General features: G+C 43.0%; 2 protein-coding genes across 2 annotated transcripts in view; both read left to right on the top strand.

Moving 5' to 3' along the window:
* MCOLN3 (mucolipin TRP cation channel 3) overlaps window positions 1-6220 on the top strand; it is a 36116-nt gene extending 29896 nt beyond the window's left edge. The window contains exons 10-13 of the mRNA XM_052637245.1: window positions 2450-2551; window positions 2660-2782; window positions 3897-4103; window positions 6086-6220. Coding sequence (XP_052493205.1) covers window positions 2450-2551; window positions 2660-2782; window positions 3897-4103; window positions 6086-6220 — 567 coding nt within the window. The remainder of the gene's footprint in view (window positions 1-2449; window positions 2552-2659; window positions 2783-3896; window positions 4104-6085) is intronic.
* A 5972-nt stretch (window positions 6221-12192) lies between these two features.
* Window positions 12193-15162, top strand: part of MCOLN2 (mucolipin TRP cation channel 2) — a 62510-nt gene continuing 59540 nt past the window's right edge. Inside the window, exon 1 of the mRNA XM_052636681.1 lies at window positions 12193-12269. Coding sequence (XP_052492641.1) covers window positions 12193-12269 — 77 coding nt within the window. The remainder of the gene's footprint in view (window positions 12270-15162) is intronic.

Genomic DNA, 15162 nt, shown 5'->3' on the forward strand with positions numbered 1-15162 from the left:
CACACATGTACCTCAGAAAGAGAGAGTGAGTTTAGAAGCCATGGAGCAGCTGTCACCATATGCCCGGGTAATATATATCATTGAAATAGGTAGTTAACTTTAGGGAACAAATAAAGAGAAGTAGGGGGAGATTTGCAGCAAATCTTCATTTTTACTAATCCCACCTACCATTGACTTCAGTGAGCCCTTAATGGTGTCCAGCAGTCTTTCTACATTTTTCTAGACCATGCATTCCCCCTACCTTCTAGCTGATCATTTCATATTTTTTCTCGCTTGAAACTTCTAAACTTCTAATACCTCTTTTCTATCCTTTCTTTCAGCTGATGACCTCACTTTCTGTTTCACAAAATATTAAACAGAATTGAAATTCTACAAAATCCCACTTCATTTATCTACCCATCAGCATCAATGCCCATACACTTTGCATTTTCTCTTACTGTGAATATAATATTTGGGTTACTATCCAGGGCCAACGCCTCCACGTGCTTATCAGATGCTGTCCCTGCTTGCTTGTTCCAGACCCATGAGCATCAATGCCCGTACACTGCATTTTCTCTTACTGTGGATATAATATTTAGGTTACTATCCAGGGCCAGCTCCTCCATGTGCCTATCAGATGCTGTCCCTGCTTGCTTGTTCCAGACCCATGAGCATCAATGCCCGTACACTGCATTTTCTCTTACTGTGGATATAATATTTAGGTTACTATCCGGGGCCAACTCCTCCACGTGCCTATCAGATGCTGTCCCTGCTTGCTTGCTCCAGAACATGGCTCCAGCTCTTCTTACTCTGTTTCTCATGCATCCTTAATTTCCTGTTCTCTGCCATGGCATTTCCATGAGCATGTTTTGTTTTTTTTTCTTTCTTTCTAAAAAGACAAAATCTCAACCTGTTCTCTCTCCAGCTACTTCCCCATTTCTCTGCTCTCCTTTACATAGCAAAAGACCTCAAAAGAGTATTTAATACTGTTTCTGGCTCTGTTCATCCAGTTCTATCTTGTATCTGTTCTAATCAGGCTGCACGGAAAGTGTATTTTCCAATGACCTGTAACTGTTGCTGTGTCTAATATTCAGTTATTTATTCTCATTTTGACCCATTAGCAGCTTTTTAACACTGCAAGCACTTTCTTTGTTGATGAGTTTTTTCGCTGGCTGTCACTTACCTAATTTTTCTCTTGAATCATGGCTGGTCTTCCCTTCCCTTTGCTGTTCCTTCTGGCTTCACCAAGCTATTTAAGTAACAGAGCTTCAAGGCACTGTGCTTAAACACCTCGTTTTTCTGCCTTTGTTTTGTGATCTTATCCTGTCTTGTTGCCTTAAAGAGTACCTATTTTCCAATGATTTTCAAATCTGTTTCTCCAGTTTGGAATTATTCCCTGAACTCCAGTCTCAAATATCCAACTGTTTCTTCCACATCTTCACTTGAATGTCTACACAGCTTCACAAATTTAACATACCTAAAACAATCATTGTCTCAATGGACATGAGTTGGCGCAAACTCTGGGAGTTGGTGATGGACAGGGAAGCCTGGCGTGCTGCAGTCCATGGGGTCACAAAGAGCTGGACATGACTGAGTGACTGAACAAAACAACTCCATAGTCAAAACTCACTTCTCTGTGACCCTTCAAACTTCAGTTAATGGCAGCTCTTTTCAGTTGTTCAAGGAAAAAAACCATAGATCCATCCTTGGCTCCTCTTTTTTACTAATTCCCTCTCCTCCATATCTCATCCAAGAGAAAATCCTGTTTGTCTACCTTCAGAAATCACCTCATCACCTCCACCATTCCCAGCCTGGCCCAAAGCACCATCAGCTCTCATCTGCATTATTGTAGTAGCTATCTCTCTCTTCCACAGTCTGCTCTTAACCATAGAGCCGACATTGGATCACAGCACTCCTGTTCAGAGCTCTCAATCTCCCCCATCTATTCAGAGTAAAAGGCAAAGGTGTTAAATTATACTTGTGAAACTCTAAACTACCTGCTTACTCTCCCCTATCGTTCTCTAGCCAGACCACTATCTTGCCAGATGCCCTCCTGCTTTTGGGCCTCTGCAGATACTGGTCCCTCTGCCTGGAAAGCTCTTCCCCTAGATTCTTGCTTGGTTTGCTCCCTCACTCCCTTCATGTCTTTGCTCAAATGCCCCCTTTTCAGTGAGACCTTCCCTGATCACCTTTTTGAAATGCAGTGCACAGCCATCCTTTTTCCCCTCCCCTGAATTTTCTCCTCTCCACTTACCATCAGCCCATGTATGAAGGGTTGCGCTAATTAACTTCTGTCATCTCTCTCTACACCCACTAGAATGTAAACCTCATGAGGGCAGGGAATTTTGTCTGTTTACTACTTTGTCCTTAGCACCTAGAATGGTGCCAAACTCTTTGCTACTCAATAAATAATTTTTGCCCCAATGAATTTCTGCTATATAACTGATAATTTTTTTCCTCTGTGTTTTAGAGTCTAACAAGTTATGATGTCTGTAGCATACTTCTTGGGACCTCTACCATGCTTGTGTGGCTTGGAGTTATCCGGTACTTTGGTTTTTTTCAGAAATACAATGTAAGCAATTCCACAGATCTCCAAGCTGTTGGTATTTCTCTTTCAAAGTTATTGCACTGCTTTGTTTGAAGGACAAAGGGATTCTAATAACCTCTTTTACTTTCCCAGCTCCTCACTCTCACCCTCCAGGCGGCACTGCCCAATGTCATCAGGTTCTGCTGCTGTGCAGCCATGATTTATTTAGGCTATTGCTTCTGTGGATGGATTGTGCTGGGGCCTTATCATGATAAGGTACTATTAAACAACTTTCTCTGTTGCTGTTAAGCTCTCAGGGTAGTACCAGTGGCTTGCTATTCTTTTAAAATAAGCTCCTTTTACTTTGTGACTCAGCCTTAAACGTTGAAGGTATTGTGTCTGTTGCCATGTTTTTAAACTGGTGAGGTAAGACCAGGTGGCACTAATGGGAAAGAACCCGCCTCCCAGTGCAAGACATGTAAAAGATGTGGGTTCAATCCCTGGGTTGGGAAGATCCCCTGGAGGAGGGCAGGGCAACCCACTCCAGTATTATTGCCTGGAGAAATCCCATGGACAGAGGAGCCTGGCAGGCTATAGTCCATAGTGTTGCAAAGAGTTGGACACGACTGAAGCGACTGAGCGCACACACAAGGTAAGACCAGCTTGAGAGGATGGTCGATTCCTTGGTTGCCTCAGCTCCTTTTGTGAGCAGTGTCAGATAGTTAAGTCCTTCTTACCATCAGTGGAACCAGGTTTGACAATTTGATTCATCAACATATATTTATGGGCCTAATATTTAGGTAATTTTTATTGAAATGTGACTTTATTTTTAAAAGTAGTATGGGGAGAAACTTGTAGAAATATTTGAAAATTTTGTTTACTAGAGTTATAGTCTAGACTGTAATACCATCATCTTAAATGGAATGAACTTTAGAGCAGAAGCATGAGCATTTGTGTTCGAGGCCTGAATGCAGAAGCATTTCAAGGATCTCTTTCTATAGAAAAGTAAAGGAGAGGGTAAAGGCTTGACTCAGAGGAGCTGGTCTGTCCCTTCCGTGTTTTTCTTCTTCAGTTCAGGCTCCTCCTATGAAGAGGAACATAAAGAAGGAGCTCCTCATTCCAAGAAAAACAGTAGGCATGTACATACTATGTAGATCATAAAACAAATGTCTATAGGAATGACTTTTCCCAGTTGTCTCCATTGTGTGCATGTTATTAAACTTTTGTTTGATTTTCTCTTGTTTTTTAAAAAAATGCCTGTGGTTACCTAAGGGTATTTGTTTGAAAGGGTAACTTGGGATATCTAGTTCCACTATTTTTATTATGGAGTCATGATCAAAGTCTCCAGTGGGAAGGAACATGAAATAAAATGAGTATTTTTTTCTTGCAGTTCCGTTCTCTGAACATGGTCTCTGAGTGTCTTTTCTCGCTGATAAATGGAGATGATATGTTTGCCACATTTGCAAAAATGCAGCAAAAAAGTTACCTGGTCTGGCTGTTTAGCAGAATTTACCTCTACTCATTCATCAGCCTTTTTATATACATGATTTTAAGTCTTTTCATTGCACTGATCACTGATACGTATGAAACAATTAAGGTAGGTTCATCAAGAACCGCGAGGAGTGACATTTCCCTAGAACTTGTAGAGAGTCGATAAAATACAGTACCTAATGGGGAGCAGATCAATGGAATGGTAATTTCTTCTGAGTAGAGAAAAAGGACTTCAATTTTAGATCCCGAGAAACAGAATTTCTAGAATGTTGAAAGGTTTGTCTTTGAGTAACTGTGTGTTTTCAAACAAGCTTTCTAATCTTTTATTAGCATTATAAGGATCATTAGGTATTGGGTTAGTGAAACATGACATTTCAGATGGTCAAAATTTTGTGGGGAGCTTTTAAAATCCAATTTTCCTGAAGAAAAATTGACCTCTTTATTTGAAGCGTGCTGTAACTGAACGCATCATTCTGCTAGGCCCTTCTTGGGACCACTCCAGAGGCTTGGTCTCCATAACAGTCAAGGAACTGATAAGTCAAGAACTCGCCATGTATATGTTCCACATTTAGAAGTGTGATTTGAAAAGCTGTTATCATTTAGTTGCTCACTTGTGTCCAACTCTCAATCACTACTACTGTTATTCATGCTGGATTTTAAAAATCAGTTTGAGCCCTTTAAAATATGGAAAGGCAGAATAAATATCCATATGTATTCAAATTTCTAATAACCTTCCCACATGGCGCTAGTGGCTCAAGAACCCATCTGCTAATGCAGGAGATGTAGGAGACTTGGGTTCGATCCCTGGGTTGGGAAGATCCCCTGGAGAAAGAAATGGCAATCTACTCCAGTATTCTTGCCTGTAGAATCCCATGGACAGAGAGCCTGGTGGGCTACAGTCCATTGCAAAGAGTTGGATACGACTGAAGCAGCTTGGCCTGCACACACATGTTAGTAGTAGCACGTTAGGTATATTATTGGCATAGACGCTTCCATCTGGGGACTTCTGTTTCTGAACATGAGAGGGTAATGAAACATGATGCCATGTGAATAGATAAGGAGAAAGACGATCAAGACTTGATGGATTATACATTGGTAATTACAAATACCTTGTTCAGGCAACCAGGGCTGTGACTTCATTCTTACTGAATCAGGTGTCAAGAACTGACTGTCCTCAATGCTCACTTGACCGACTTGCTTCGAGTCACCAGGGAGACTGGAAAGAATGTAGTTGTACCTGTCCAAATCCCTTCCCATGGTGCTTTAAAAGTTCGCTGCCTTCACCTCTGCATGTAGAAAGCTATATTTTATTCAAGGGTGATGATATCTGAGGTCTCAAAGAGTAACGTGAATGGACAGCTCTTGACACAAGCTTAAGACTCTTAGATTAGATGTTAACCTCTTTCCACGGACTCAGGGCACTTGTCACATGGGTGAGTCCTTTCTGATCCTTTCTGGTCCAGGGCCCATTCTCGGGATCTTAGATCCCCAAACTGAAATAAATATTAGACCTTTATATAAATCTCTCTGTCTGGAAGAGAGACTCCAAAATGGTATGCAGGCTGGATTTTCCCTGGAAGGAGGTCTTAGATTCAGGTTCAACATGTCCATTTCAGGTTGACTCAGATTCACAAAAGAGAGCCCAGGAGGGCACTGCAGAATCTTAGACCCACTTTTCCTTAGGCAAACCTAAGAGTGGCTCTAGAGGCTCCATCGCCATGAAAATACGTGGAAGCGAGTGAACTATCCCTTTAGAAAAACCCCTGCCTAACCCACCCCTGTGGGTTTCCCAAGTGGCGCTAGCGGTAAAGAACCTGCCTTCCAGCGCAGGTAGATGTAAGAGATGCAGGTTCAATCCCTGGGTCGGGACGATCCTCTGGAGGAGGGCATGGCAATCCACTCCAGTATCCCGTGGAGAACCCCATGGACAGAGGAGCCTGACCATAGGGTTGCACAGAGTTGGACACGACTGAAGTGACTTAGCATGCATCCCACCCCTGTAGCCAAATGATCCACTCTGAATTTGAAATAAAGCTGTTCTCAAGGGACTTATTAATGAAAACTTTTTTTTTAAATTCTTCTGTATAGCATTACCAACAAGATGGCTTTCCTGAGACTGAACTTCATATGTTTATATCAGAGTGCAAAGATCTGCCTAATTCTGGAAAGTACCGATTAGAAGAAGACACTCCAGTATCGATATTCTGCTGTTGTAAAAAGTAGCTGTTAGGCTAATCTGTGCTCTGGAGAGAATATATTATGTAAATGAGTTGAGAGATAAAAATAGGTATTTTAATATCAGATGTAGTATGTCTTAAGACTACTATTTTGAGCAAATTGATGACTGTAATTCATCAAGAACTGTGTTTATATTTTTAAAGCAATATTTAATGTCTATAGCTTTGTGCTAGGTTTATTTTTTTTAAAAAACCCACTTTGATGAGGCAAACTGTTGGATTCTTGTCCTGTTTATTTTGCCACTTTTAGAATATGTTTTCCATACCTTTCTTTACTCTTGCTTCCAGTTGTTTTGACTGTGCTGATTGTGTCATCAGTAGAAACAGTGCCTGGTCTGATGTCAGCCAAGTCACTAACCCTGGCCTGGACCATTCTCAGTGGTCATCTGAGAGACGGGATGGTTGCTGTCTATCCAGTAATCATTGGTGGCTCAGATGGTAAAGAATCTGCCTGCAGTGCAGACCTGGGTTCGATCCCCGGGTGGGGAAGATGCCCTAGAGTAAGAAATGGCAACCCAGTCTAGTATTCTTGCCTGGAAAATTCCATGGACAGAGGAGCCTGGTGGGTATAGTCCATGGGCTTAGAAGAGTTGGACACAACTGAGTGACTTTAACTTTCTAAAAGAACGAGAAGGAACAAAGTCACCAGCTAACAGTCACATATTTGGTTCTGAAGGACAACTGTTATTTGATACTGTTTTGATTTCTGGAGAAGATCAGATTTTTTGGTACTCACGTATGGGTTTTCTCCTTTCCTATAGTATTAAAGGACAAAGTTGAAAGAGTATTCTATATATCTATGAAAATTAAAGTGCATACCACAAGCATATTCAATCCCATAAGGATTTTTATTGGTACTTGCACAGCCTTGTGAAAAGTACATGATGCACCAGGTCCCTTGGGGGCACATTCATTCTCACAGAAAAGAGTAGCATTTCAGGGTCACTAATCATGGTTTCATAGGGAGAAGTTCTATAACTGACATCAGAAATATTTTAGAAAACAATTATGTTCAAAATTTAAAAATAAATAGGAAATGTATGCCTTAAAAAGACATAAAACCAAAGTCTCTACTCCTTGCAGACTGCTGATTAGACGCTTCAGGGATTTTCACAACATAAGTCTGGGTTCTGTGTGCTATTTATTCAAACAGAAATTAATTCAGTGATGTGATGTGCAATAAAGGTTTTCTGAAAGCAAGCTCTTTTTTTGCAAGGAAATTGATTTGTTAATTTTTCATTTTAAGGGCTAAATGAAGGTAACCTCAAGACACTGAAATCTTATTGTTTTAACACAATAACATTCATAATAATGACTCTAGGTGTCAAAATGTGAGATTCTGCCATGAATATAAGCTATTTTGTAGTACCTATGGCTTTTAAAAACAAGAAATCTAATCTCCAGGTGAATTTTTTTTAATCTTCATCCTAATATTTGTGTCACAATCATTTTAGGGATTTGCTGGAATGCATTGAGTTTTGAGATTGTGTTCATTATCTGACAGATACTTCTTTTTACCCCTTGAGAAGTTTTTGGATTAGCAGTAATATTTCAGTGGAAATGTGAGACCACTGACTTACTGCTCTGAGGTTTTGCTTTTCTCTGAAGTCACTATGTTCCTCCTGTGGAAATATAGCCAATGACTTGGCACCTTCACATCTTTCTCCTGATTGTTCAAGCTTTCTTATTGTCAGGAATCCGTGATAAACTCCAAGGCCTAACTTTTAGTAATCATCCCCATGATCTTAGCTGGAAAGTTTCTAAGTTTCTCACCATTAGGTAGGATATGGGCTGTAGATTTTTCACAGATGTTCTTAACTGAGTTGAAGATATTTCTCTCTGTTCCTATTTTGCCAACAATTTTAAAAATCATGAATGAGTATTGGATTTTGTCAAATGAATTATTTGCATCTATTGATATTATTGTGATTTTTTTTTTTTGAGCTCACTGATATGATGAATTACATTCGTTTGAGTTTAGAATGTTGAACTAACTTTGCATACCTGGAATAAATCCCACTTGGTTGTGGTGTTTGATTATTTTTATACATTGTTGCTGGAGAAGGCAATGGCACCCCACTCCAGTACTCTTGCCTGGAAAATCCTGGGGACAGAGGAGCCTGGAAGGCTGCAGTCCATGGGGTCGCTGAGGGTTGGACACGACTGAGTGGCTTCACTTTCAGTTTTCACTTCCATGCATTGGAGAAGGAAGTGGCAACCCACTCCAATGTTCTTGCCTGGAGAATCCCAGGGACGGCGGAGCCTGGTGGGCTTCCATCTATGGGGTCGCACAGAGTCAGACATGACTGAAATGACTTAGCAGCAGCAGCATACATTGTTGCATTCAATTTGCTGGTCTTTTTTGTTGAGGATTTTGCCTCTATGTCCATGAGAGATATTGGTGTGTAGCTTTTTTGTTTGTAACGTCTTTATCTTTTTTTGTTATCAGGGTAATGCTAGCTTCATAGAATAAGTTAGGAAGTTTGATCTCTGCTTCTGTCTTCTGGAAGAGATTATAGAGAACTGGTATAATTTCTTCCTTAAATGTTTGGTAGAATTTACCAGTGAACCCATCTCGATTGGTGCTTTCTGCTTCAAAAGATTAGTAATTATTGATTCAATTTCTTTAATAGACGTAGGCCTATTGGATTGTCTATTTCTTCTTGTAGGCCAGGAATAGACCCACATCGATATAGTGGACCGATCTTTGACAAGGAGCAAAGGCAATACAGTTGAGCAAAGACAGTCTTTTTCGCAAATGGAACAACTGGATATTTACAAACAAGAAAATGAACCTTGACATAGACTTTACATCTGTCACAAAAATTAACTCAAAATGGATCATAGTTGTATATGTAAAATGTAAAACTGTAAGATTCCTGAAAAAAAAAATAGAAAAATCTGGATGACCTTGGGTTTGGCAACAACTTTCCAAATATAACATTAAAGGTACAGTCCATGAAAGGAAAATGCCTTTTTGAAAGTGAAAAACAATGCCAATTGTGAATTAATTTACTAGTTTAGAATGGTCAAGATTTGGTGCCTAGAAACAATAATTTATATCTTAACGTGTGATATTTACAGCTTTCAGCCATCTGACTCCAACTATCCTTCAATCTAACACTGCCCGCCTCTTCTCCATCCCCAATTTCCTCAAACACTCAGTTTAAACATTTCCTAGAACCTTGTTACTTAAAAAGTGATGGGTGGACCAGCCGTATCAGCAGCATCTTCTAGTTCGAAATGCAAACCCTCAAATCCTATTCCAGACAGATCCACTGAATCAGAGTCTGTTTATATCAATTTGCTGATATAAAAAAGTGTTATCCCAGTTTACAGTCCCCTTCTAAAGGGACTGTGGTTCCTAGTGGAGTCCTGACATTTTGAAGTGAAGGGTTGTCCCTTTATAGTGGCTTTGTTTGTTTGTTTTAAATCTTTTTATTTTGTATTGGGGTATAGCCGATTAACAAGTGATAGTTTCAGGTGAACAGCGAAGGGACTCAACCATATATATACATATCCATTCTCCCCCAAACCCCTCCATCCAGGCTGCCTACAGTGGCTTTTGTTTTTAATTAAAAAGGCTTAAAAATTCTGTAGCATAAAAATTATATATATATATATCTGTATAAATATAATATTTCTTACTTACAACATAAACTTCCTCCAACACTCTCCAACCAAGCTACAGTTTGCCTCTTTACACCAGTGTCCACATCCTTCCCACAAGAACAGTGCTGGAACATTTCCTCTCCTAAAAAGGAAACACACCACTGCTGCACCCACCTGCAGGAACTGTGAGTACACAAACAGGATCTTCCAAGTCTGTCTATACCCAGTGGGCACCTCTAATGAAACAGGCTCTAAACTAAGGCTTTTGCCCAATGGCCTATTGAAAGTGACTTTTAAAAGGGGTTGTAAAGAAACAGTGTTGCCTGCCATTTCAGTTCTACAAGGGTCAAGCCATGGACAGTGTACCTTGAGGGGAATTCAGGATGATGAAAAATAGCTTTCTGGGCTTGGTTACACCTAGATAGTTAAGATACATATCTAAGTCAGTAACCCCAGATTCTTCTCATACATATAAAAGCACTAAGATCATTAACTTGTTCTTTATGATTAGCAGTGATCTTTGGATGTTCACCCACCCCAGCAAAAAAATTCATGCACATTCTGGCTCTTCCCCTACCTCCTATTGAAACGAAGCACAATCCTAAGGAAACCCAAATAATAATAAAGTAGCTGTTAAGCATAGGCGGAGACCTTTAGTTCCTGAGCCATAGCCTGTGAGCTCTCTTATAAATACTGAAACGCCTACCAGGTAGAAGAAGTTGCCTACATCATGACCAGACTGTATCCGTGATGTAAGCTGCCACAATTCTGAGAACTGGCCTCAAAGTAAAAACAAACCTACCCTGGAACTGAAGATTAACTGTACCTAAAACAATCGAGATGATGTTGGTCAGATATCAGAGCTGAGTGAACTGCTTTTGCATGTAGCCCCTTTCACTATGTCTGGAAAAGCTCTTGCCCCTGATTATGTGGGGATGGGGGAGCTGGCCTTTGAACAGGTGTTCCCTTCCCTACCGGACACAGCATCGGAAATAAAGCTAACTTTCCACCATCCTGGCCTGTGTATTGGCTTTTGAGCTGTGAGCAGCCACACCTCGCTTTCGGTCACACTATTAGTCAGACATGACTCAGTGAGTGAGCGTACACATAAGCCTTAGCGCCTCAGAGCTATCTGATGGGCTGTTTCCTGGACTATTGTCCTCAGTAAAGTCCTCAAACAAAATTTAAATCCCAACTTTTGAGTGCTGTTCTTTTCTTTCCATGGACAAGGGGATCAATTACGTATCCTTTTATATACATTATGTGTGTTCAGTCGCTCCAGTTGTGTCTGACTCTGCAACCCTATGGACTGCAGTCCACCAGGCTCCTCTGTCCATGGGATTTCCTGGCAAGAATACTGGAGTAGGTTACCATTTCCTTCTCCAGGGGATCTTCCCCATCCAGGGATCAAACCTGCCTCTCTTGCACTGCAGGCAGATTTTTTACCGCTGAGCCACCGGAGAGACCCTTTATATATATTACTTACTTCCAACTGCTTCTATCTGGAGATGCATATTCTCAGAATATTCTTTGCCCAAGGTAAACCCAAAGACCTTTTAAAGTGAAGTCGCTCAGTCGTGTCCGACTCTTTGCAACCCCATGGACTACATATAGCCTTATCAGGCTCCTCTGTCCATGGGATTTTCCAGGCAATAGTACTGGAGTGGATTGCCATTTCCTTCTCCAGGGGATCTTCCCGACCCAGGGATTGAACCCGGGTCTCCCGCATTGTAGACAGACGCTTAACCGTCTGAGCCACCAAGGAACAGTTGGTAATTCGAACAGCCTGAACCTCTCGGACTCTGCCGCTCCTGCGGCTACCAATAGGTATAGGGTCTCTTGGAAAAGAAGCTTTCGGCCGGTTGGGACTTCCAAGTCAACATAACCCTCAGCTGAAAGTGGTATTTGGGTAAGTAACCGTGACCCTCCTTTCCAAGATTCATGTCCCGTTTCCAACAGGCGTCCTCCTTAGAAGTTCTGGGAGGGTAGAGCAACAGTGGCTGCAGACCAGCACGTGGTCTTATCTGGGGGTCCTCAGTGTTCAGCCCTGGGCTTGGCATTCATTGAAAGTGTCTCTTGTCTTGAACGCATCAAAATACAAATGACTTTTAAAATGGTTAAAGGACGGATGTCAGAATCAAAAGAATGCAGAAATCAAGGAAGGATAGAGTCAGGCGCCCCGGAGGGCAGGGAGTGCGCAGCTCGGCCGCCCGGGGGCGGTGTGGAGGGCGCGGCGGCTGCCCAGCGTTCCACCGCCCGCGCCGCTTTTGAAGGTGCTTTTCCTCCGCACTACCGCCCGGCAGCCACTCAGGAGGCCTCCTTCTCCCGCCGCTCCGGGCCAGCACCATGGCTCGCGACGTGGAGGCGCTGGACCTGCCGGCGTGGAGCAGGGCCTCAGGTCCGTCCCAGGGACCCCAGTGCAGGTCAGTACCCTGGGGGCGATCGCCGTGGGGGGCCCCTCCATCCTGCGGTCGCTCTTCAGGGGGGTCCACAGCCACCCCTCCCCGGGCTGCTCTCCTCCTTGCATCTGCTGGCGCTCACACCTCTGCTCCGGGGGCTCGGAGGCCGGCTTGTGCGGAAAAAGTGCTCCAGGACACCAAGTTGAGACGCTCCCCAGACGTGCTCCAGCCTGGAGCTTGGAGACCAGGAGGAGGTGGGGACTCGCGGTGGGGCGGGACGCCTGGCCACGCGCCCCTCTCCCCAAGGCGTACGCCGACCAGCCTGGTGACCCAGCCGCCGGCGCCGCCCGAGCGACCCCACGACTCCGTGTGCCTGCTCTCCGACCTGGGTCCGCGAGCACCGGGCGGCTGGTGGAAGAATAAGAGAGACGGGCTAAAAGGAGGGGGCCCCCTAGGAGGGGTCTGACTTCAGGGGAGGCGGTCCCGCAAAGCCGAAATGCGTGCATTGAACTACTTCGCCTATTCCAAACCCCGAGAGCGGTGGAAAGTTTTGAAGGTGCAGGCATGGGCGTGCAGCCCTATCCTTTTCCCCAGGCCAGGAAGCCAGAGGACAGATCAGGTGTTTCCAGGTTAACCGTCAGATGAGGCGCCTGAGCTGTGTCTTTCTAGATACTGGACTCTGAAGAAATCCTCATCAAGTAGATGACTTTCCTGTTCTAGACTAGAGCTTTCTTGCTGCCTTGCTTATAGACTGCTTGCAGTAAGTTAAATCAGGCTGGGCTTTGCCTTCCGGAACAAACAAGCCTTTTCCTCAGGTGGGAGGGTTACAGTGTGGTTAACTCTAGTTCCTCTGCCTGTATGAAAAGGCGTACAGTTCAGACCCGTGGCTCTGCCAGAGGGCCCCACCTTCTTGGTCAGAGCTCCAACCACCCAGCCATGCAGCTGAGCCTGGGAGGTGCGGACAAACAGGCCTTCGCTCCCCTTTTAACGATCGCAAAACAAATACAGTGGTAGGTTGTTAAATTCTCTTAAAATAGTGCAGAGACACTCCTGACTGTCCTGCGTGGCGCTCTCCATGTTATTACAAATGAACTTAATGCTAGCAAGGAAAGCCAGAATTCGTGGGGAGGATTTACTTCATCTCTGGTCGCTGTCCAGATAAGTATTTACCTAATTCCAAGTAACTCTGGTATGTATTTTTTTAGACTTTGACAGACCAATTTTGAAGTAGATGACAAAATTTTGGTGTAGCTTTTCTTGACAACTTGATACCTGTGAATGTCACATCGAAATAACTATCAGGTAATTTATAGGGGCTTCCGAGGTGGTACGAGTGGTTAAGAACCGGCCTGCCAAAGCAGAAAATGGTAGGTTTGTTCCCTGGGTTGGGAGGATCCCCTGGAGGAGGGCTTGGCGACCCACTCCAGTATTCTTGAGAAGAATCCCCATGGACAGAGGAGTCTGGTGGGCTACAGTCCACAGGTTCACAAACGGTTGGACACAACCAAAGCAACTTCGCATGCACACATGTAATTTATAAACTATCTCTCTTAACGCTGAGTGTTTATTTTTAATAAAGCGGATGGATAGAGATTGAACACTGCTTCCATCTACCATAGCCCTAAAATCCCTGTTGTAAACATGGGGAGCAAGCTGACCCTGGGTTTATTTACTATCTTTTGCTTGGGCCGATGGACAGACTTGTGCTTATGATGGGTATGTTGTGTATAATCTTTATTTCTTAAGTTCACTTTAGTTTTTTTCTTAGCATATTTCCTTCAGGAATTAAATTGTTTTATCATGTCCAGTGAGTACCTTCAGAAACTCTCATTCTTAGAGAACACACACTTGGGTGCGCACATAAATAGGTTTTGAAGGGATTCTAATTTGAAATATACATATGTCCACTTGTGCAGTACCAGTGGCACAGAGGATTTTGTTTCATCTCAAATAGAATGGAAGGTGCAGTCAGTAAGAAAGAGGTAGGAAAGGTTGTCTATGGATGTTAGGATGCAAATTCTGGTGTGTTACGTTGAGGGGATTAACTATATGGATCTTGCAGAGGTGCAGTGTGAATTTCACACGTCAAAAGTGTGTGTCCACAGAGATGCTCATCATCTCTGTGGATGATGAGCACAAGTTTGGGGGCACTTGGTATCTCCTTCCGATTGAGGTTTTAGCTCATCTTCCTCTTCATACTTTAAGAGAAGTTAAACTCCCATTATTATGAACTCTCATTTCTACTTTAGAATTGTGCTCAGTCATAGCCAATTCTTTGTCACCCTTTGGACTGTGGCCTGCCAGGCTCCTCTGTCCATGGGATTTTTCAGGCAAGAATACTGGAGTGGTTGCCGTTTTATCCTTGGGGGGATCTTCTCACTCCAGAGATTGAACCCGAGTCTTCTACATCTCCTGCATTGCACGTGGATTCTTTACCTGCTGAGCCACTGGGGAAGCCCACTTTAGTAAACCTGCCATAAATCAGGCCCTGTGGTTTGGACCCTTTAAAAACAGGCACATTTCCCACACATCTCCTGACCATTTTCATGCAGAGGCCATCATAATAGTGCACATTTCTCCTGCACATAAAAGCTGGTAAATCCTGATGAAGTGTTTGAGGAGGCCACATGCTCCTCCTTAGGCATATCAAAAATGCTTTTAACAGTAAGATGACACTGTGAAATGTCTTAAGGAAGCAAGGAGGAAGAATGGGGAGACAAGTAATGTACAAAGTGGCAGAGAATACAGAACTGAAAGTCAGGGGCGATCATATATGTCAGCTAATCTCTTTTACTAGATCCCTATCTGTGAAGTGAAACCTAGAATAAGATAATTCTTGAAACTTAGTGGAAAAACAGGTCGATTCTTGTGGCTACAATTTTTCTAGTGGCCAAAGAAAGCCCTTTGGGCTCTGAAA

This window comes from Budorcas taxicolor, chromosome 3, assembly GCF_023091745.1.
Source record: "Budorcas taxicolor isolate Tak-1 chromosome 3, Takin1.1, whole genome shotgun sequence".
Classification (NCBI taxonomy): domain Eukaryota; kingdom Metazoa; phylum Chordata; class Mammalia; order Artiodactyla; family Bovidae; genus Budorcas; species Budorcas taxicolor.